The sequence below is a fragment of the Suricata suricatta genome, chromosome 1 (genome assembly GCF_006229205.1).
Source record: "Suricata suricatta isolate VVHF042 chromosome 1, meerkat_22Aug2017_6uvM2_HiC, whole genome shotgun sequence".
In the NCBI taxonomy this organism is placed as follows: domain Eukaryota; kingdom Metazoa; phylum Chordata; class Mammalia; order Carnivora; family Herpestidae; genus Suricata; species Suricata suricatta.
The window spans coordinates 68956618-68980437 of NC_043700.1; the positions used below are offsets into that span (position 1 = coordinate 68956618).

A 23820-nucleotide genomic window follows, 5' to 3' on the forward strand; every position below is an offset into this window, starting at 1 on the left:
CAGAATCTGAAACAGGCTCCAGGCTCTGACCTGTCAGCACAGAGCCTGACATGGGGCTCGAATTTGGAAACCAGAAATGATATCATGACCTGAGCTGAAGTTGGACGCTCGACTGACTGAGCCACCTAGGCACCCTGATCATTATTAATTTTTAATAGAATAATGAAATCCTGTGACTATATTAAAAATGTTCCATTTTTTAAGTTTTTTTTTTAAGTTTATTTATTTATTTTGAAAAAGAGACAGATTGAGTGGGGGAAGAGTAGAGAGAGAGAGGGAGAGAGAGAGAAAATCCCAAGGAGACTCTTCACTATCAGTATAGAGCCCAACACAGGGCTTGAACTCAGGAAACCATGAGATCCTCACGTGAGCCAAAATTAAGAGTCATATGATTATCCAACTGAGCCACCCAACCACCCATGTTCCTTATATTTTAGAGAAGCATGTTGAAATATTGTCTTAGCCGAGGCCAGGTCCCGGTGCGCTCGTCCCTGGCCTTCGGCTGTGCCTGTCTCGTCTGCCTGACCGGCAGGTGGAGAAACCTCGCGGGTTCTTTTCCTGAGGGAGGGAGAGAAAACAGGGCAGGAGGGAGATGCAGAGAGTGAAGACACAACACACAGTTTCCGATCAAGCCTCTCTATTTTATTAAGAAAATAATTCATTCTTAATATAGAATTTGGGGTGCGGAACTGACCCAGGTTGGTTGCCAGGTAACAGAGTCAAATGAATATCAAAAGAAGCGTCCAGACTTGCCTCTGCAATGCTGGGGAGGGGGAGCTAGCGCTGAATACCCGAAATAAGGTTTTGATCTTTTATGCACCTTGGCCAAATCTACGTCTGGTGCAGCAAGACAGTCGCCAGAATTATTTGGGCCAGGAAATGGCAATCTCCAGCCTCCAGATGCAAATCTTGTTTTTCTCGGTGCTCCCTGGAGAGCGAATATCCTTGCCTGAGGCAGCCAGAAAACTTGGCGGCTCCCAACAAAATATATACAGAAGAAATGATAGGATTTCTGGGATTTGCTTCTAAAGAAGATGGTAAAGGAAAATCATATGATTTGGGAGTAAAGATCAGTCATGAGTTGATAATTATTGAAGCTACAGTGATAGGCACACAAAAGCTCATTGTAGCATTCTTCCTACTTTTATATATGTTTGAAAATTTCCAAAATAACACATTTAAAAATCTGTGACCTTTCTTGTCCATATTTTAGTAGTATTTCATGTTCGTACACTCACAGAGTGAAAACAAATAAAGCTTCCAAATTATATGGGTGTGTGGATTAACTAATTCTCTATTTTCTACATTAACATCAATTTCTTAATTTCTGTGTGTGTCTATAGAAGATAGTTCTGATCACTTCAAGATTGATGCCAACAGTGGCGAAATAAGAACAACCGTGATACTTTCATATGACCACAGACCCTCCTACAGAATGACCGTAGTTGCCAGTGACCAGGGAGAGCCTCCTCTTCAAGGACAGGCCATCATTAATATCCAGGTAATGTTCTATTGTCACCACACAGTGCTAGATGTTCTGAGGGGCAGCTGGGTGACTCAGGTGGTTTAGCCTCTGACTTCAGCTCAGGTCATGATTTCACGGTCTGTGAGTTTAAGCCCTATGTCGGGCTCTGTGCTGACAGCTCAGAGACTGGTGCCTGCTTGGAGTTCTGAGTCTCCCTCTCTCTCTGCCCCTCCCACACTCATGCTCTGTCTCTCTCTCTCTCTCAAAAATAAATAAACATTAAAACAATTAAAAAACATTTAAAAGATGTTCTGAAGATTTGTTTGACTTTTATACACGTGTACAGTGAAGATACCTTAAAAAATGTGAATGCTATTTTCAGAGAGCATTGCAGACTCACGTGTGTCTTTTTATTATGACTCAAGAAATGATTAGACCCAAATAACTTTTAACTTTAACTTTGTACAGTTCCCGACAAGATATTTAACTTTCTCACTCAATAGGCTCACTGCATTTACGTTGCTCTGCTTATGAAGAACAAAAGAGTGTCTTGTCTTTTCCTTTTTCCTAATTGCAAGGACCTGGCAAATTTGTGGGAGAAACTTGTATGTAAACACGTGGTCAATAATAAATCACATAGTTCTTTGTAATGATTTTTAAATTTAGAAAAGTCACTTGAGAACCGTATTTTAAGGCTTTGCTTTAATCATAATGAGCAAACAACTTGTGGGAAGTCTTTATTGTAGGAAAAATTCACACTAACCAGTCAAAGATGAGATGATTGTGCTTAGCTAGATTTCTTTGTTCATGCACATGATAATCCGTAATATCAGTATAGATATGTATAATAATCAAGAATAGATATCCCTAAGAATTCTCTTTCCAAATTATATTCTTTGAGGATATGTGGGTTAGGAGAAAATTCTATATCATAATACTTCTAAGTCTCTGGTTTCAGATAAACAAAGACACATGATACATAAATGTGCACAGATGTTGTCATTATGGATATATTGGTCTCTAGGATTTAGAGTAATTTGAAGAACTATCTATCCCACAGTCTTGTTGAAGAGTCACAAAGCTACAATTCAGTTTAACTGTATCATGATCTTACCAAACCTCATTTCATGCATTAGAACAAATGGGGAAGTGGAAAATTCCGTACTTTCTTATCTCCTAGATCTTATTACACATTAGAACAAATGAGAAAGTGCAAGATTGTGTACTTTCTTATTTATCTCCTAGACATTATGCAATTTTCAGTCTTCAGAGACACCCTCGAACTATATAATAGAAAGTCATTGCTCACCAATTAATGTGTATCATACAAATGGAAGGAATTTGCTTCCAAAATAATATCACATCTATTGATTCATCTGTTAAAAAGATTCTGAATTAATAGCTCCTTTCCATTCTTATTTCAGGTGATACCACTGCCTAAAGGGAGACCTGTCATTTCTCAGAATATTAGACACTTAGTTATACCAGAAAACTTGAAGCCTGCAAAAATAATGAGCTTGATAAAGTCACCCGATCACCTTCAGCAACATCATAATGGAAAGTTACATTTTAGTATTGCTGCAGATGACAAGGATGGTCACTTCAAAATTGACAGCTCAACAGGAGACTTATTCCTTTCTAAGGAACTTGATTATGAAATGACATCACATTATTTATTCCGGGTGGTTACTAAAGACCATAGCAAAAACCCTCCCCTGAGTAGCACAGTCTTCCTTAATATTGATGTTGAGGACCAGAATGACCATTCCCCGTCTTTCCAAGAGGAGCTAATTGTCATAAGTGTGGAAGAGAATGTCCCTATAGGGACGCTGGTGCATGTCTTCAATGCCAAAGATGGCGATGGCAGTTTCTTGAATAGTAGAATTCAATACTTCATTGAATCCCACCACCCTGGAATGAGTCCATTTCTCATCCACCCCTCGTTTGGCACATTAGTCACTGCGTCCCCCCTTGACAGAGAGAGAGTTCCAACTGTCATCCTGACAATAACAGCATCCGATCAGGCTGTGAATGTGACAGACCGGCGCTTGGGATCACTGATGGCAAGGGTGGTGATTTTGGATGTAAATGACCACAGCCCCACTTTTATGTCTTTCCCCATTGCCCACATCAAAGAGGATGCCGCAGTGGGCTCCTTTGTGCACCACGTAACTGCTCAAGATCCAGATGAAGGAAGGAATGGAAGAGTCACATACAGCATCCTTTCAGGAAATGAAAACATGGCCTTTATGCTAGATGAGTCATCAGGTACCGTATGCCATTGTCAATTAAAGTCTGTGATCACTTGCTTACATCTGTCCTTTTCACTTCCTATGTAAAAATGATAGTTCTCAGGATATATTGGCTTTAAAGAAATGTAACTTGACTTACTATTTAGTTTATGTATATGATAGGCACACATACATATACGATAGGTTGTATTTGGAGAACCAACTGTAAATGACCTTTTTGTTGAAATTAAAATTGACTGTGTTCTGTTGCTAGCTCACATTTCATGGGACGAATATACAGTAGCAAGCTTCTTTGTTACTTTGTCCTGTGGATCCTCACAGGGTAGGAAATGGCACCAAAGTAAACTGAGGAAGAGCATGTTTAAGCATCAGCATTAGTTAGATATTAGCATAGAAACTTATCTGTAAGATTATACAGATACACATTTGTAAATAGCTGGAAATTCTGTCTTTTTAAGTGGTTGGATTGATTTGGGCATTAAGACCCTTACTTTCATATCAGCTGTAACATTTTATTTTTTGTAGAAGCACTTACTCACCATCCACTCTGTCACTCACTCAGTGTCACTCACTGTCACTTCACTTTTCTTGCTGTCACCATGTTGCCAGATAACATCTACTAGATGTTTTGATGTAGTTTGATGGAAGATTACATGTATAAAGTGTCATTCTTGTTAAATTGGAAATTAACATCCCTAAACCTGGTTTGAAAAGATGGACTACCAAAATATAATAAAGCCATTTCTGCATAAGTCTTAGAAAAAACATCTCAGATGTATACCATTTGGCCCAACTGTTAGTTAGGAACATTATTTGGAATGAGTCTGAATGTATAGGATTTGGAAGTCATGATTATAGGCTGGCTATATACTGTTGGAAATTTTCATCAAAATATTTATTAAATCCTGTACATATGGTTCCATTCTGAGGCATGCATGACCAGCACCTAAAAGCCCAACTGACAGAGAGATAGTCCAGACCCAGCTGCTGATTTCTGTTAGAGCAGAAGTCTCCAAGGACCTGTTACAATGATACTTAAAATGTTTTCCAGCCTGGCTAAGGAAGGTCTATTTCAGATTGTTAAAGAGTATGGATAAAATTAGAATCGTGCCTCAGTAATAGAGGTATCACGACTCTCGAGCAATGGTACTAGCTATTTCAGTGGAGATATTTTTCAAAGATCTAAATGATCCTTGCTGAATGCATTCAGAGGAGATGGGCTATTTTTCTTCACAAAGCTCACATTTCTTATGAGGAAGACATAGTGAGTTTTGCAATGGCTTTTTGGCTCTGAAATATAAAGTGGTAAGTAATTATTGAAAAATTAGCTTACAAAATCCGAGTGTGTAAGCTTCTTTAACTATATGAAGATAAGTTCTCATAGGATAAGCATGTGTTAGAGAAGCAAACAGCAATCCTAAAAGAAAAAAATACAATAATTGAAATCATGTAGCAGCTCTATGTGTGCAAGACTTTGTATAACACTTTGCTTAGATGAGTTACATGCTTAAAAGGCAGTAGGAAGGAACATGTCCTATTTGAGGAGTTTATTGCCTGACTTCTAAAGTCTTAGCTATTTTTTGTTAGTAAAAAAAGATACTGAACAGAGAGTAGTGTGAAGAGACTATAACTCTTTATCTTAATGAATATAGCCATACTCACCTTTTTTGTAACTTGGTCACATTTAAACATTAAACATGAAGTGTCATTTGACCTGGAGGTGTATACTGTTACACCCTAGATTTGTGTGTTTGTTTTAGTTTTGTTGTTTGGTTTTGGTTTGGTTTTGGTTTTTTCTTTTTCTTTTTTTTTTAATTTTAGGGAGAGAGAAAGCATTTGCAAGCAGGGGAGGAGGAGAGAGAGAGAGAGAGAGAGAGAGAGAGAGAGAGAGAGAGAGAAAGGAATCCCAAGCAGGCTCCACATTTAGTAGAGAGCCCAATGCAGGCTTTGATTCCATGACCCTGGGATCATGACTTGAGCTGAAATCAAAAGTCGGGTGCTCAATCAACTGAGCCACCCAGGTGCTCCTTGTTTTATTTTTTAAGTGGGCTCCATGCCCAACGTGGTGCTTGAACTCACAACCCTGAGATCAAAAGTCATATGCTCTATTAACTGAGCCAGATAGGTACCCATAACCTAGATTTTTTTAAATGAAAGTAGAAGTTGGGTAGATAAATAATTTTGATGTAATCATCTCCATAGATAATGATATATGATAGATTATTTCTGAATTCTTATTTTATAATTTAAACTAGAATGATTTTAGTCTTTTAGTCAAAAGAGTCATTTTTATTTTTTGGTTATATATATCAAATATATATTATTCTTGGTAATAGATAAGCTCAATATATAATATTATATTAGAGATCTCTTATATATAATAAAATATATATTTTATTCTTGGTAATATATAAACGCAACATTGGTTTAATAAGATTTATTCTTTTTTTAAGTTTCTTTGTTTATTTTGAGAGAAGGAGGCAGAGAGAGGGGGAGAATCCCAAGCAGCCTGTGTCAGCCTGATGTGGGGCTCTCTCCCATGGACCATGATGGGATCATGTCCTGAGCTGAAATCAAGAGTCTCAACAGTTGGATGCTTAAATGCCTGAGCTACCCGGACACTCCTAATAAGATTTATTCTTTAACAAAGAAAACGTCTCAATTTTTAGCAAGTTAGACAATTTAACAAAGGTAAAGTTAGCATGAGTTCTTTAAAATATGTTTATAATATATTGCTCTTCTCCTCTTTCAAATCAGGCTTACTAACAACAACTTGTCCTTTGGACTATGAAACAAAAACTCAGCATGTTCTGACCCTTCTGGCCCTGGATGATGGCATGCCTGTGCTTTCTTCATCCCAGACTTTGACAGTTCTGGTTCTTGACGTAAATGATGAGGCACCAGTATTTCAGCAGAACTTGTATGAAGCTTCAGTTAAAGAAAACCAAAATCCAGGGGAGTTTGTCACAAGGGTTGAAGCTATGGACAGAGATTCAGGTAATTTAAAAGTATAAAAACTTAACATTTAATGCCCAAAGCAAAAATTCACATAATTTAAACTAGTTATGGCTCAAAAAAATGAAAACGGTTGTTACTTATATCAAACTTCTAATACTTCTTTAATTAGCATACACATAAAACATATACACATGTGAAGATAATGTGTGCTTCCATATGGCATTTCTTTGTATCAATCTATATTATTTATGGTAGAATGATGCACACCTAATTAATATGTACGCAATTTGTTGATTTGATCTTGATAATAAACTGAAGTACAGACAAAGTATTACGTTTTCAGAGTGTAATGGCTAGATACGTTGCATACAAGAAGGTAATGGTTCTGTATTTCCTCTATATATAGCACAATGGGAGAGGACGCTTGGGTTTGAATCCTAGAACTACCCTTTACTTCAGATGTGTAACTTGGAACAAGTAGCTAATTCTGTCTGTTCCTCTGTTTGCTTATTTGGAAAATGGGGATAATGATAGTGCCTAGTTTGTAGTTCTGTTATGAGTATGCATGAGTTATTACATGTCAAGAGCTAAGACCGGTGACTGGCACAATAAATGGTCAGTAAATGTTAACTTCTGTCATTACTGTTATTACTCTTACTAATGTCAGCTGCTATGTCCAGACAAACGACTTTGAAGTGAATGAACTGACTGTAGCTGGGAATTTGTAAATGTCTTAGACTTGCTTTTCACTACCATTGTGACTTTTTTCTATTTAAAATTAAGTAACCTTAATATTATTTATATTTTAAAAAATAATTCTGAAAATTACAGTGAAGTATTGGCCATTGAAAGCATAAGTCTGTTTTCCCCATCTGAGGTAAAACAGGTTGCTTAATAAGCTCATCTTTTTACCTCTTGTATACATTTCTTTTTATTATATACGATTCAGGTGTACATTATAGTTGGACATCTGGATATGCTACAAAGTGGTTACCCCCCAAAATCTAGTTACCATCTTTCACTCTACAACTGACCTTTTTTACCCCTTTCACACATTCCCAACGCCCTGCCCCTCTGGTGACCACCAATCTGTTCTCTGTATTTATGAGTTTCTCTTCACTTCATTTTGTTTGTTTTGTTTTTAGATTCCACATGTGACTGAATCATAGGGTATCAGATTTTCTCCTTCTAAATTATCTCACTTAGTATAATATCATCAAGGTCCAAAGGTCCATCCATGTTGTTGCAAATGGCAAGATTTCAATTTTTTTTATGACTGAGTAGTATATATATATGTGTGTGTGTATACATCTCACATCTATATATAAAAATGTATGTATTTATACATCTCACATATTTATAGAGATATACATCTCACATTTTTTAATCCATTCATCCACTGATGGACATTTGGGTTGTCTACATATCTTGGCTATTTTAAATAATGCTTTTGTGAACATAGAGGTACATATATTTTTTCAAATTAGCATTTTCATTTTCTTTGGATAAATACCCATGAGTGGAATAGCTGCGTAATGCAATAGTTCTATTTTTAATTTTTTGAGGAATCTCCATGATTCCACCAATTTATATTCCCACCAACAGTGTATGAGTATTTTCTTTTCTCCACATCTTCTCCAACACTTGTTATTGTTCTATAATAGCCATTCTAAAGGTGTGACATGATATATCACTGTAGTTTTGATTTGCGTTTCCCTAATAATTAGTTATGTTGAACATTTTTTCACGTGCCTGTTGGCCACATATGTCTTCTTTGGAAAAATGTTTATTCAGATCCTCTGCACTTTTAAAAATCAGGTTGCTTGTTTTTTGTTGTTGTTGAATTGTATGAATATATTTTGAACATTAACTCCTATCAGATGCATGATTTGCAAGTATCCTCTCCTATTCAGCAGTCTACTTTTTTGTTTTGATGATGGTTTCCTTTGATACACAGAAGCTTTTTCGTTTGATGTACTCTCATTTGTTAATTGTTGCTTTTGTTTCCCTTGACTTTGGAATCTGATCCACAAAAACACCAATAGGACTTACAATAGTCACAAGTCACAAAGTTTACTGTCTGTGTTTTCTTCTAGGAATGTTATGGTTTTAGGTTTTTCATTCAAGTGTTTAATTCATTTAGAATTAATTTATGTACTTGGTGTAAGATAGTGGTACAGTTTCTATTTCTTTTTCTTTTTTTTTTTTTGCATGTAACTGACTAGTTTTCTCAACACTATTTATTTAAAAAACTGTTCTTTCTCCATTGTATGTTCTAACCTTCTTTTTCATAAATTAATTGTTCATGTACTGTATGGGTTTGTTTCTGGGCTCTTGATTCTGTCCCATTGATCTGTGTGTATGTTTCTGTGCCGGTACCATACTGTTTTGATTACCATTGCTTTGTAGTATGAAGTCAGGGGACATGATGCCTCCAGCTTTGTTCTTTCTCAAGATTGCTTTTGCTGTTTGGGATCTTTTGTGATTCCATTCAAATTTTAGAATGATTTGTTCTAGTTCTGTGAAACATGCCTTTGGAGTTTTGATAGGAATCACATTGAATCTGTGGCTTGCTTTGGAAAGCATCGATATTTTAACCATATTAATTTGCTCAATCTATGAATGAGCCAGTATTTCTAAGTTCACATTTGTATATAGTAAGTGTCATTACATAACCAGTATAACTTTTTATTTTTTTAACAAAAATTGTAATAGATACATCCATGGAAATATGAGTATTAACAGTCACATTTTCTTCCCAAATTGTTTATCCAAGGGGTAAAAGAGACTTCCTTGAGCTTTTAAACTACATTATATGCCATTTTAGATTCTTTGCCCCTTTGGAATACATCATCTTTTAATGAAATGCATTTTACATAAATTTGTGTATGATGCTGCAAAAACTTTCTTTTCAGAGACTAAAGTAATTTTCTCTCCTTTGACCAGAATGGGGCAGTATGATCACAGAATTATTCTTACAACGCACCAAGACAGAGGACTGGAGTGTGGCACCAATTGCTCCTCCCAAATTATACTTCCAGAATTTATTTAGCACATTTTTGGCTGTAAAGTTTTAAGGGTGATAGAAACAATGGAAAATATACATAAGCTTTATGTTTCACAATAGTTCAATAAAGTTCTTCTAGAGTGCTCTCTGATGTAAATTGAGCAACATGTAGCCCTGGGTAACACAGAAACTACTTCCCAAAGTTCACAGACATATGCTGAACATGTCACCGATGTGAGTCAATGCAATCATTAGGAATCATTACTCATTAGCAATTCTTAAAATATATAAAATGCTTCCTCTTCTTGACCTCACTTTATCTTATTAATTTTATTTTTGGTAGTGGACACTACTAAGGAATCTCTTGCTTTAATGTATGGGAAAAACATTACTCTCAAATTTTTACATGTATCAACTAAAAATGATTACCATAAATATGCATTCCAATTTTTACTGTCAAGTTGCCTAGTGTTAGTGTTATTTTCTTTTAGGATAAGCCTGTTACTTAAACTGACTTGAAGAGTTCATTATGCTAGACATATGGTTTGCCAGATGGAGAATTTAGATGCAAAATTAATGTTTTTCTGGCTTTGCCTTTATGGATGTTTGAAATACACATTAGCATCTTCATGAGTCTCATGCACCTTCACATGTTGTGGAGACAATTTTGGCTTATTCTTAATCTCAGTAGTTTTTAATGAGGCCAGATTTGTTAAGCAAGTGTCTTTGAATATATTTTCCCTCAGTCTTTTGTTGTTTTGGGTTTTTTTAAATCTTTGCTTGTTGGGTTAAAACAATGAAAAAGAATTATGCATGATAATTAAATGACATCATCAAGATTTTAACCCAACTGGCATCACATTGGAATTTATGAATGGTTTGCTTTTTCATATGTATTTTTAAAAATACTATAGGATTACTTAATACTAGAAAGCTTAGCATATATTCTTAAAATTGTAAGCCTACAGTGTTGTTTGGCATTCAAAACCCATGGGACTTGGAGCCTTGCATGTTTATGATGTATGACTCACACTGGTACTAACAAGAGTTTTTTTAAGTATTAAAAGGGAAAAACAACTACCAACTTTTAACTAAGATATTAAAACTGCTACAGCTTTGGTACCACCAACAAGAGTTCTATTGTTAGTGAGAAAATATTTACCCCCAGGGGCGCCCCTGCTCTTGTCCCTGGAGAAAGGGTGCCCTGCTAGGGCAGATGAATCACTCCTGCTAACATATTTGCTCAATAGTGATGAATACAGGATCATTTAATAGCACATTGCCATGCAAAAGTGTCAGATTCTATAATGAGAATTTATTCTTTATTTCATAAAAAAAGCTCTACAGTTGACTCTTGACCTACCTGGGGATGAGGGGTGCTGACTGCCCCTCCCACAGTCAAAAATCCACGTTTTGTCTCTCTAAAAACTTAACCACTGGTAGCCTGCAGTTGACCAGAAGCCTTACTGATAATGTCAACAGTCAATGAACTCATGTTTTGTATGTTATATATATAATTATATATTGTATTTTTACAGTGAAATAAGCTAAAGAAAAGAAAATGGTTTTAAGAAAATGAGAAGGAAGAGAAAATAAATTTATAGTACCATACTGTATTTATTTTAAAAAACCACATGTATGTAGATTTGCACAGTTCAAGGGTCAACTGTATTCTCTGTCTGGGTTTTTTGGAATTAACTCTGGATCTGATTTCCTGAACGATGTCTTGTGCTGAATTACAGCTTCACGCAACAGCCTACACTTGGAGCGAGAGAGAAACACTGCCATGATGGCATTTCATCTATTTCATTGACTCTAAAACACCATTCATTGTAAAACACATCTAATTTCAGAAATATTCAAATGTGGGGGAAAATATGTCTTAGAATTAAATAGTAAGCATGTTTAAAAATGAATAAGATCCACGTATAATGTCCTCACCCAGAGACAATCACTATTAAAACCTTGATTTATTCTTATTGAATACAGGGAACTTTGATTGTATAATTGTTTACTCATCAGTCTGCCCTTTAGGTTGGGAACTTCTCATGGATTCAGGGCATGTTTTATTCACTTTTACCCCAGGTCCCTAAAGTAGTGCAAGCTAAGACAGAGGAGCTCAGTAAAGATTTTGACTGTGATTTGAGAAACTGGAGCATGTGTAAAATAACCTGCTTCAAGTTGCCCTCACTCTTCAGAATTCATTCATTTATTTATTCAGTTCAATCAGTCAGGCATGATCCTGTTTTTGCTTTAGCAATGTCTGAGTTGTATGGGCATTCTACGGTTGAGGAATTTCATGACAAATGATCTTCCTAAAAAGTAAGCCTGAAAATAACACTCCTATGGTCAGAATTCTTTATTAATTCCTCATGGTTTTGAGGATGAAGTTTCTTTTGCTTAACAACTATTCACATTACAGAGTGACTCTGGCTTTCCTCTCTATCCTCAACTGCTGTTCCTCTCCCAGTCTTGACTCCAGGACAGGACTCGGCAAACTTTTCTCTGTAAAGGGCAAGGTGCTAAATATTTTAGGTTTTGCAGACCATACAATTTTTGTCACTCAACCCTTAAGTATCCCGAAGACAGCAGCAATAGATAATACATAAAGAAATGAGTGCACTTGTGTTTCAGTAAAACTTTACAAAAGTGGCCAGTGGGCTGTAGTTTGCCAATGGCTGGTCTAATACATATATGTAATTAAGACATTTAAGTTACTTGCTGCTTTCTGCACGTTAGATTCAGTTATGATGTCGTCAAAGTAGTGGATCAATATGATGTTCTATTGGATGCCAAGATGAGCAATATCTCTGCCAAGTTGATGATGGCTGATAGGAAGAGATTACATAGAGATGTACTCTGTTGTTTCTGCTGGGTAAAAGCAAATCACTTCTGATTGTCTTTAACATTGGTATAGAGTGTTCGTTCTCAGAAGATGGTCTCTGGGATCAGTGCACCATCATTCACAGCCTCCAGAGGCCAGTTAGCAGAGGACATTCAAAGGCTGCTGGCATCCTTCTAACCAATGTCTTTCCCAGAGTCTTTATAAGGGAAAGTCCTCTGAACTCTTGGGAAATGTAGTGGGGGTGGGGGGTGGCATGTCATGCATGGCAAACCTGTCCTAACATTGCCAGTTCTTCAAGCTTTTGGAATCTTATTGTATAGTGTGCAGGAGATCAGGTACCTCAACCTCTGTGAGGACACGCCACTGTCAAATCAGTCCATCCAATAAACTATCAAGAAACATGACTGTATGAATTAACACATGACACCAAGAATCCTAGCCTAAACTTTGGCCAAAGTTCTCTATTTTATTTTCCTGGGTCTCACATTTTTTAGAAATGCTTTCCACACATATTCTCCAGATTTACTCTAATATAAATTAGAAATATCATGCCATTCTTCAGAAGTGGAGTCAGATTTGCACATGAAAGCCTGCCATATGTTGAGATGACTCTACTTACAGGCCTTCATGGGAATAGATGTCTCCTTGCTACAAGTTACCTGTTGTGTCTGTCACCCAGTTTGAGTCTAATCTTCAGGGAGATTAATTTTCGGGCTTGCAAGGGGCTTTTTGGATTTTAGCTATGACTGGGCTGCAAGTTTAAAGCTTCAGCTTCTAGTTTTCTTTCTGTAAGTTCCTAGTACATTTCAGAAACAGCTAGATCACACCATACTCCTTTTTACTATCATATGGCCAGAGTCATTTGGTCTTCTAAGGAATGTGAGTCCTTTAATAGTAACTTCCTCATAATCAAACACAGGTGATAATTTAATTGATGATACTATCACTGCAAACCATGAACTATTAGTATCCTTTTTCCCATGACCAAAGAACTCAGCACTACATGCAAGGCCAAAGGCATAACCAAACTCAGAATCCCCAATACCGGACACCCAGTCCTACTGCCAAGTTCTCTTATCAGTCAGGTGCAGCAAGAAAAACCAGAGATTATAATACAGGTGTTGGAAGGCTAAGTAATCAAGAAAGGGAATCCGGAGGCAACCCAGGAAAACTAACCATAGGAACAACTATTACCCCTAGAAGAGGTCAAGGTTATCAGAACCGAAAGAAAACTAAAGGGCGTTGCAGAGCCTGGCTCTGGGAGTGCCGAAGATTGTAAGCCATGAGCAGTTGCTGCAGCAGATGAAACGACTGTGCTGACAGAGACAGCAAGCAAACAGAAGGGGATCTTATCTCCTCTCCTTCTGACTTTCACGCTCCCTCTGGTGTCCCCTGGGAGTCCCATCTGCAAGACAGAACTGTGGCTTACTGATCCCCAGCCCCAGCCTCACAGGGCAGAGCAGAGCAAGATGGGTTTAGATCCAGACAACAATAGTTTCCTAACTGGTAGCCGGTGGAAAACACTGAGAGAGGAGCAGGCAGAGAGAACAGCGACTACTAAGACCCTGACAGAAGAAAATGAAATGAAACATATTTACAGAACAGAAGGGAGCCAGCGGGGTCAGGAGCTTAACAATAGGGCATGTGAGAAGAGGTTGGGAAAATACGCAGAGCCCATATAATATGGGGCTTTGTAGACTATACTGAGGTGTTTGGATTTTACTTTGAATGCATTCAAACATTCTTTCTTCTGTCTCACTTCTTAAATCCTATTCATCTTTAGAGGCTCAGCTTAGAGGGCAACCATACTTTCCTAGTGATGTCTTATGTGGAATCATAATTGCTTGCTATCTTCTCCATGTGCAGTGCTATTCTGCAAGCACTGTGAGGAGAGAGAATTTGTCTTCCTGCCGGTGGTTATATTCTTAGCCCCTGGCATGGTACCTTAGCACCTACTATCATATCACTCTCTGTATATGTTTATTTAATGAGGTAATTAATGAAAACCTGTCGACCTGGGGTGAGTCTGCCCTGATCCACTTCCTCAGTGATTTCATATTTTCTACCACACTGTCTATAATTCATTGATTTAATTGCCTCCCCCACTAGAGAGAAAGTTTGAGAACCAAGATAATTATTTATTATTCAAGGGTATCTTTCTAGTGCCTGGCACTCAGTACATGTGCATATGTGAACATGTGATTGAATGAACACATGAATGAATGAATGGGACAGCCAGATATCCGGAGCTTAATGCAGACACATGGATGCCATCTGCATATGGGTAAAAACCGAAGACACTGAACTGGGAAAGAGGCAGAATCAATTCCGCCCCCCACCCCACCTTCTCTCCTTTCTCTTGTCTCTCCCTCTCATCTGTCTCACTTTATTCCATCTTTTTCATCTTTTTAAATATCAGTGAGCAATATCTGAAGCCACAGAGAAGAAAAATCAGGTAAAAGCTAAAATAACCAATAAATCTTATAACCAAAAAGTCTTGGTAACTGTAGAAAGAATAGCTAGGTATGACATTTTCAAGCTAGCAGAGAGTGGACGGCATTTTAAAAATAAGCATAACTGTGTAAATAGTAGGAAAATATCTTGATTTCTATAGATAGAGAAGAATATAATTTGAGGGAAAAAATTAATGAGAAAGACTAGAAATGAGGAAAATTCCAAAAAGGAGCACTGGAAGAATTACTCTTGCTATTGAGACAGAAACCAGGAGTTAGAGTTGAGTGTCGATGAAAATTGAGGGAGTGCTTTCCAGATACCTTCATTTTCCCCGGGAAATAGGAGGGAAAGCGCTGCAGAAGTGAGCCCAGAGGTGTGGTGTGGGAGACCTTGAATAGGAGAGGGATGACACAGAAGAGTTGGAAGGGGACTGCTGGATGACGATGACATTTCTGCAGCCTCAGTCTGTGCTGTTGTGACATTTTCTCCAGCCCCGTTTATCTGCTGGGTGTCCAAGGAGGGCAGAGAAATAGTTGGAATGATGCTAGCTTGATGCTTTGCTGGGCATCTTTGGTGAAAAGCCAATGGACTGAGGAAACTGGTGTGGTTGTGAAAGTGGGACTGGGCTGGGGAGGGAAAGAACTGTAATTGAGAGGGGTGTCTTAGAGGGAGAAACTAAGAGGTCACAGTGCTGTAGGTTTTAAGGGCTAAGAGCAATGTATGTATGTGTCCACACACACACGCCTCTCACCAGGTGTATGTCATAAGTATATCACTGAATATCTTCAGATCCCTATTTCCAATATGCTTAGTAAGGTGATGAAATTAGACTAAACTCTATTTTTTATTTTCTTGGCTTTCACATTTGACAATGCTATGTTTGTTCTGGATAATATAGGGTATAAGGTGGAAGAAGGAAGGCACTAATTAAATTCTAAAAGAGCCATATTTTAAAGCTATTTCACATAATTTAAGTTGTGAAGTGTGTGAATTTTGGAGTGTGAAATGTATGTAAAAATGTATGTATGCAAACTACAGGTATAAATAAGAATCCTGTTTATCCTTAATGATATACGAGGAGAATTAAAGGTGAGTGGCTTGTTATCTCAGGGATCAAAGCTATATAGAATAATGGAAATAGTAAAATCTGAAGGTTTCTGAGAAGTCAGGAAAATATTGGGTACAACGGTAAAGCACACGAAAGGGGAACAATGGGAGGAAGGAAAAACATAAAGAACTGAGTTTATGTTTAAACATTTTCTGGGTTTGACAAGTATTGGGAATTAAAATATTAAATATTTTAAATATTAAAATAATATATAATGCAAGGTATAATATATAACGTAATGTATAATGTATGATAAGTGAGTGAATTGATTTCAAAAATAAGGGTCTACAATTAAATGGTGCTGTTCTGCATGTAAACTCCCTGAAGGCAGAGGCCATACCTGTTTGACTCATCATTGTCTCTTGGGCTGATAACACGAATGCAAGACACCTAATTTTGCTCACCAAATACTTGAGGAGCAAGGAAAGTAGATGGAAGATGGTATTGTTCCCATTCTCATAATGTACAAAGTGATAGAAATAATACATTTAACCTGGAATGTTTAGAATTTTTGTCTTGGCTACAGAAGAGATTATATGATCATGATGAGACCAAAGTAATCTCTATGATTATTAAATAATCATTACTGGAATAATAAGCCTAGTGTTCTACTGATAGAATGGTATTTTGGGGGTACCTCTGACCATACCGTATCAAACATATTGATTGTATCTTATTAGACTTTTGTTTTCCTCTTAAGGTCATTAAAATGCCTGCAGACTATGTCAAATATTCTTTCCCTTTTGAGTGACATAGTAAGAAGACATGTACATTTATTCTTACATAAAACTAGCCTTATATTCCACTCCCTCCAGCACTCAGTCCTATACTATTGCCACTAGACCACAGTAGAATGAAAATTTTAAGACTGGCAAGATGGAAATTTGTAATTGAACTTTTTTGGTGTTGTTAAGGCCAAAGAATAGTATTTCATCTTTTATTGAAGTATAGAATCACACATTCTAAGTACTATATCTGTTCCTAGATTCTTGTCAGTAAAGAAAGAAGATAGAAAAATAATTAAAAGGAACTTGCATAAGGTGCAAATAAGCTACAGCGGTCTGGGATATGTTCAGTAAGCTAATGGTATGAATGATCTTCAATGTCAATGATGGAAATGATATAATACTTTTCTTAGGGAAGAAATTAAACCACAAAAATTGGGAAACATTATTTTCAAAATGCATGATAATATGGTACCACATTTTCACTCCAGATAGGAGACTAAATGCTAAATAGAAAACAAAACAAAAATATGCATATAGGCAAATCTACGTGCTTTCCTTCTGTGCTGGAGAATAAACAAAATACCGTAACTGAGCACAAGTTTTTAAATAGAGGGTTGATCTACAGAAATTGTCATTTGCCTCTCAAGCTTATAATTATGTCATTAAATCAGAATCAGGGGTGTTAGAAGGAGTAATTAGGAATATATTGTAGGGTTGCACACTCATAAGAAATTTTTTATGGGAGGGAAAAAATCTTAAGCATTCACCATGGGGAAGTCTCCTAGGACTTTTGAAAATCAAGCATTTTAGCCCATGGGGCTTTTATTTAGCAAAAGTGTGTGTGTGTGTTGGCGGGGGGGTATGTTTTACCTTAATTTGAAGGCTGTTTAAGAGTCTTGCCTTTTTCATCCATGGCCTGACATGTTCATAGGAAAAAGAATAAGAAAACAGATGAATGGGTTCCAAAAGGATAATTACTAAGTTTTTCTTTATATTTTTCTTAAGGAATCAATTCCAGGTTTCAGTTTGAAATCATGCCAGGTGCTTCATCTGGGTTGTTCAAGATAAATCCTGACACTGGAGAGGTAGTGACAACCACCACACTTGACAGAGAAGTTCAGGAAGTTTTCACCCTTCGAGGTAAGGGATCTCTGGACTATGCTAAACAAAGATAAACAGCAGGAGGGTAGTGGTGAAATTTTACGTTTCTGTAGAGTGTCTTTAAATAAGATGTTTTTGATCCAGTGCTACCCGGGGTAGTTTGGTCTGATGCAGTCTAGTTGGGGCAATATATGTTTGGCATGAATTCATGACCACAGTCTGCGTTGTCTTTTATTTCACATCAGTGCTTGTGCGAGATGGAGGAGTCCCTTCGTTATCCGGCACCACCACAGTTCTCTGCACGGTGGAAGATGAAAACGATCATGTGCCAGAGATTAGTGTCCCCAGTCATAACATTGAGGTTCTGGAAAACCAAGAGCCAGGGGTTGCCTACACTGTTTTGGCTTCTGATATGGATGCTGGCAATAATGGAGCTGTAAGGTATCATATAATTGGTAAGTATTTTCTTTTTTAAAATTCTCCTCAGGACACTGCCTGAGTTGACACACTGGTGATTATTCTGTAGTTGGTGTTTATTACAGTGCCTCTAGAACACACACCCAATAAGAGCTGTGTGGTGCTGTGTGGGTCCTTTCCATAGACACCCCGAACCACTGGCCTCCAAATTCTTAAATCTCCCTTTGACTACTCTTGTGAACCTTTTTAAAATTTTTTTCTAATGTTGATTTATTTTTGAGAGAGAGAGAGAGAGAGAGAGAGAGAGAGAGAGAGAGAGAGAGAGAGAGGCAGAGTGCAAGCAGGGGAGGGGCAGAGAGGATGGAGACAGAATCCGAGGCAGGCTTCAGGCTCCGAACTGTCAGCACAGAGCTCAACGTGGGGCTCGAACTTGTGAACTGCGAGATCGTGACCCGAGCCAAAGGTGGACGCTTAACTGATTGAGCCACCCAGGTGCCCCTCTTGTGAATTTTTCTGTACTAATATTAGTGGATGTGGAGATGGAACACATAGCTTTTTTCTATTTTTGTGTCTTTCATATGATCGCTAATATTTTTATTATTTTGAGCTATCAAGACTTTTGTCAGGATCTTCTTTAAAAAAGTTTTTTTTAATCTTTATTCTTGAGAGAGACAGAGATAGAGTGTGAGCAGAGGAAGGGTAGAGAGAGGGAGACACAGAATCCAAAGCAGGATTCAGGCTCTGAGCTGTCAGCATCGAGCCCCACGCAGGGTCTGAACTCACGAACTGAAAGATTATGACCCAAGCCGAAGTCAGACAGTTAGTGGACTGAGCCACCCAGGCACCCCTGTCAGGTCCTTCTTAAATGGAGCCTAGAGCAGACAGAGACAGTTCCCAGATCTGAATACCAGTGTAACTCTTAAGATGTGGGTATCGACATTGTATGCCACCCTTGATCAAAATCTGTAGGAACTTCTACCAGAAGGTAATTTTGTGATATTGCTCACTTTGGACCAGAACCATGAAGATTTCTGGTGGAATAATGTTAGCCTTTGTATGGAGAGAGCTGCATCTTCTTATTCATTTAAAAGAAAAATTGATTGAAGAATCTGGTTTTTGGCCGGTGTTGGAGTGCACATAGAATGTATGAGTTGAGGAGAGAGAGGGATGCTTCAGAGACTGCATCTTACAGGGAGACACAGCTTTCAGATCTTCAGATCTTATGAAAACAGTTTTGGAACTAGCTTCTGCTGAAAGCTACCACTGTCTGTTCGCTAAAAATTTTATGACCAGTTGCATTTTCTATGTGCCACCATTTTACTCCAAAATGAGAATAGCTTTATTGCCTTTTTGCCTGAGTCTAAAAATGAAATATGATTGTTATAGGATATATATACAGATTTATGAGGAACAAAAGTCGTAACACACAAAATTTGTGTCTTGCTGAGATAACCTCTTTACTATTTTGAAAAATGCTCTCCCGTGAACCTTGGTGGATGGAGACATCAATTTTACATATATTGGACAATTTATATATGCTCTTTTGTTACCTCATTTTTAAAACTCATTTTTCATATACTGTTTGGACCTTTCAGATGAGTAAATAGACACATATGTTAGCATTTCTTTTTTCTTTTTTTTTTTTTACGTCTTTTTTTATTTTGAGAGAGAGAGAGAGAGAGAGAGAGAGAGAGCGAGCAAGGGAGGGGCAGAGAGACAGGGAGACACAGAATGTGAAGCAGGCTCCAGGCTCTGGGCTGTCAGCACAGAGCCTGACACGGGGCTCGAACCCACAGACCATGAGATCATGACCTGAGCTTTACTGACTGAGCCACCCGGACGCCCCAATGTTAGCATTTCTAATGAGGTCTCTACTTACTGTGTATGTATAATGTCACTTATTTCATCCATCTCCTTTTTGTGGTCTTTGAGGTATTGACCATAATAGCAGTCTTATTATAAAAATCCTGCAGTCGGACAACACTTACCTAATTATTTCTTCATGATAAATGTAAGTAAAGTTATCACGTTCAAGGGCATATATGTTTTAAATGTTTACATGTAATGTCATATTCCATCCAGAAGAATGATACCCTTTCAAACTAACTTGTATAAGTAAGCCCCATTTTCTTCTTTCCTGCCTTTGGCTTTGGGTCCTTTCCTTCTTCTATAAACTCCACTTGTTTTCTAGAACTTCCCAAGCAATCTGTGATTAAGGACCAGAATTGAAACTTTTTAAAATTTCCAGTCTCTTGTGCACTAGAACTTCTGTAAAATACAATAAATATGAAATACTGTGAGAAAAAAAAGGCATGCAAAATGCAAGCCCCAGTTTCTTAAAGTCTATTATGGTATTATGAAGACATAAAATTATTCTGCCAAGTGTCTGTAAGATTTTTCTAAATGCTTGCTCTCAAATTCTGTGTGTCTCTTGTTAAATTGAGCACTGATTACAAACAATCCCTTGATTGCCACCTGTCCCCTCTGACTGCATCAAGGACATTTTTTTTCCTTTTGCTTAGTCACTCACTTTTTCCCATACTGTCAAAATTTCCCCTCCCACTTGTTTTCCCCATCAGTATTTACCAGTCTTTTCATCTTGAAAAAAGATGTGTCCCTTCACTGTCTCTTCTCCTTCACAATCAAGCTTCTTAAAAATCGGTGTCTTCTCTGTGGTTTCAGTGCCTTTACCTTGCTTTCACTCCCAGCCTGCTACCTGATGGTTCCACTGACACTACCCTTGCAGAGAGACACTGGGATCTTGTTGCTAAATCCAGTGGATCCTCTTCACTTCTAAATTTCATTGTCCTGCTTGGTGCCTTTGCACACCACGCCCTGGACACTTGGCCCCACCTTGACTTCAGAAAGTCACTTTCTCCTGATTCGTCATTGCCTTTCCAAACAAGCCTTCCCAATGTCATTGTTCTGTGGGTGGTCCTCTGGCTTATTGAAGTTTCTGTGGTGTTTGGTGCTTATTTTTTTTTTTTTTACTTTTCTCATAGACATACTCTTACCAAGTCATTTCATCCAGTCCCGTCTTCAGCTACCATGGCCCCCCTGTATCTCCCTATCTTTACCTGCATTCTACATCTTAATCCCACTAACAGACATTTTTTAAAGTAAAATAATGACTTTCATACAAACAAAAATAACAACTGTCAAAGATTTTTTAAGTCATTGATTAATGAGCAAAACAAAAAGATGTTAAATTTGTTCCAAGAAGAATTCTTTTTTTTAGGTTTGTTTATTTCTTTTTGAGAGAGAGAGAGCCAGTAGGGAAGGGCAGAGGGAGAGAGGAAGAGAGAGGGTCTCAAGCAGGCTCTGCATTGCCAGTGTAGAAAGCCTGAGCGGGCAGGGCTGGGGGGGTTCAGAAAGCTGGAACTCAGGAACCTTGAGATCATGACCTGAGCCAAACTTGACAAAGCCATCCAGGCACCCCATAGTGCAAGATGAATTCTAAGACACACACACACACACACACACACACAGAGGAAACAAGGAATTCTGAAATGCAGAAGAGCTCTATCTGCAGGACAGTAATCACTAACATTCCACTAGACATTAATTTACATTTCTGTGGACCAGAATCATTTCCATTATTATCAGTTTTCAACAATTTAGAGAGTGATAAGATAGATGAAGCACAGTAAAGGAAGAAGCTAACTCAAATGGCAAAGCCAAAGGGAACACTGACTAATCGTTTTTTTTTGTTTGTTTGTTTGTTTATTTATTCTTGAGAAAGAGACAGAGCATGAGTAAGGGAGGGGCAGAGAGAGAGAGGGAGACACAGAATCAGAAGCAGGCTCCAGGCTCTGAGCTGTCAGCACAGAGCCCAGTGCGGGGCTCAAACTCGTGAATTATGAGATCATGACCTGAGCCGAAGTCGGACTCTCAACAGACTGAGCCACCCAGGAGCCCCTGACTAATCTTTGTTTTTCACCCTAGCAGAGCCACTTTTCTTTCTCTCTCATTTCAAATTCTTTCCCTTCAAAGATCCAACAGTTATGGCTGACAGCATCACATTACCATAGAATGCTTCCTTCAGGCTCTCCCTTCTGCCTATGACACACCTGCCAAAAAGTTTAGCCTGGCTTCTTCCTCTTTAGGGACCAGTTGTGATGTAGCTCTCTCTAATATGTATTCTGCCCATTCTAAAACAGGACTGCGTGTCCTTCCTCTGTGCTTCTCAGGGCCTTTGTGCATATGATTTTCACACCACACTTTGATGAGGAGTATTCTTCTCATATTCCCAACATCCAGCACATATTTGGTGTATGGCAGATTCTCCTTAAATGTTTGCTGAGTGAATGAATCATTTCATCAACTACAGATGCCACAGAAATGTAGGTTTGTTTGACCACCCCTATGGTTGGTACAAGTTAATTGTGTATTATAAATAAATGCAAATGCAAGTCTCTTTCCCTCAGCCGCCAGCACTAGCTATAGCTGTTGTGTTTTTGAATGCTGTTCTGCTTCTTCCCCATGGGCCCCTGGTAGACGCTAGGAAATTCTCACATGTTTGGAATAGCGAGACTCATCCAAGAATGTGTCCTTTATCCAAGATATTGCCAGCAAGTCATGCAACTATACTTTTTCCTGATTAATTTTTGGGGTGACTTTAAAACATATTTGAAGGTTTTTTGTCCTTGTGTTCAGATTTAACTTTTATTCCTCATGGTACCATGGGCAATAGTAAAGGGAAGATTTTTTTTGGAGGATACAGAGGAGAATAAAACATTATCCATCCTTATTAGGGAAGAAATAGACTAGCGTTCCCCTGTCCCTTACAGAAGTGTTATGAATCAGGCACAAGTGCATGGAAATAGAAGAGAATCTCACTGCAGTGGCGTAACTGTCATCTACACTGTTATTAACCATCTGTTAATTTTTTATGGACATCTAAAAACTGGACATTATGTCTTTTTTCTTTTCTGTGCTTGATATGGTTTTACTTCTTTTCTAAAGCTGTTTATTTATTTTGAGAGACAGAGCATGAACAAGGGAGGGGCAGAGAATAAGAGAGAGGGAGCGAGAGAATCCCAAGCAGGCTCCACACTATCAACACAGAGCCCGATGTGGGGCTCAAACTCACAAACCGTAATATCATAGCCTGAGCTGAAACCATGAGTCAGATGTTTGACTGAGCCACTTAGACACCCCAGTAAAATAGCATATACTTTAATCATCTCAAGAGGAAAACTATATGAATATAAAAAGTTGTAGTTGCATACGCAAAAATTCATACTACTGCAAATCAGTCAAAGTAAGTATTCTAATTATTTTTTTTAAGTTTATTTGTTTAGAGAGAAAGAGAACAAGCAGGGAGGGACAGAGAGAGAGAGAGAGAGAGAATCTCAAGCAGGCTCAATACAGAACCTGACGTAGAGCTTGAAACCACAAAGCAGAAGATCATGACCTGAGCCAGAGAGTCAAGAGCTAGACGCTTAACTGACTTATAGCCACCGAGGCCCCCCTTTAATTATTG

The 23820-nt window shown here is 37.9% G+C and overlaps 1 protein-coding gene across 1 annotated transcript in view; it reads left to right on the top strand.

Annotated features, from left to right (window-relative positions):
* DCHS2 (dachsous cadherin-related 2) overlaps window positions 1–23820 on the top strand; it is a 130631-nt gene that overhangs the window by 43595 nt on the left and 63216 nt on the right. Inside the window, 5 exon segments of the mRNA XM_029950767.1 lie at window positions 1344–1501; window positions 2890–3733; window positions 6475–6714; window positions 17823–17957; window positions 18164–18373. Coding sequence (XP_029806627.1) covers window positions 1344–1501; window positions 2890–3733; window positions 6475–6714; window positions 17823–17957; window positions 18164–18373 — 1587 coding nt within the window.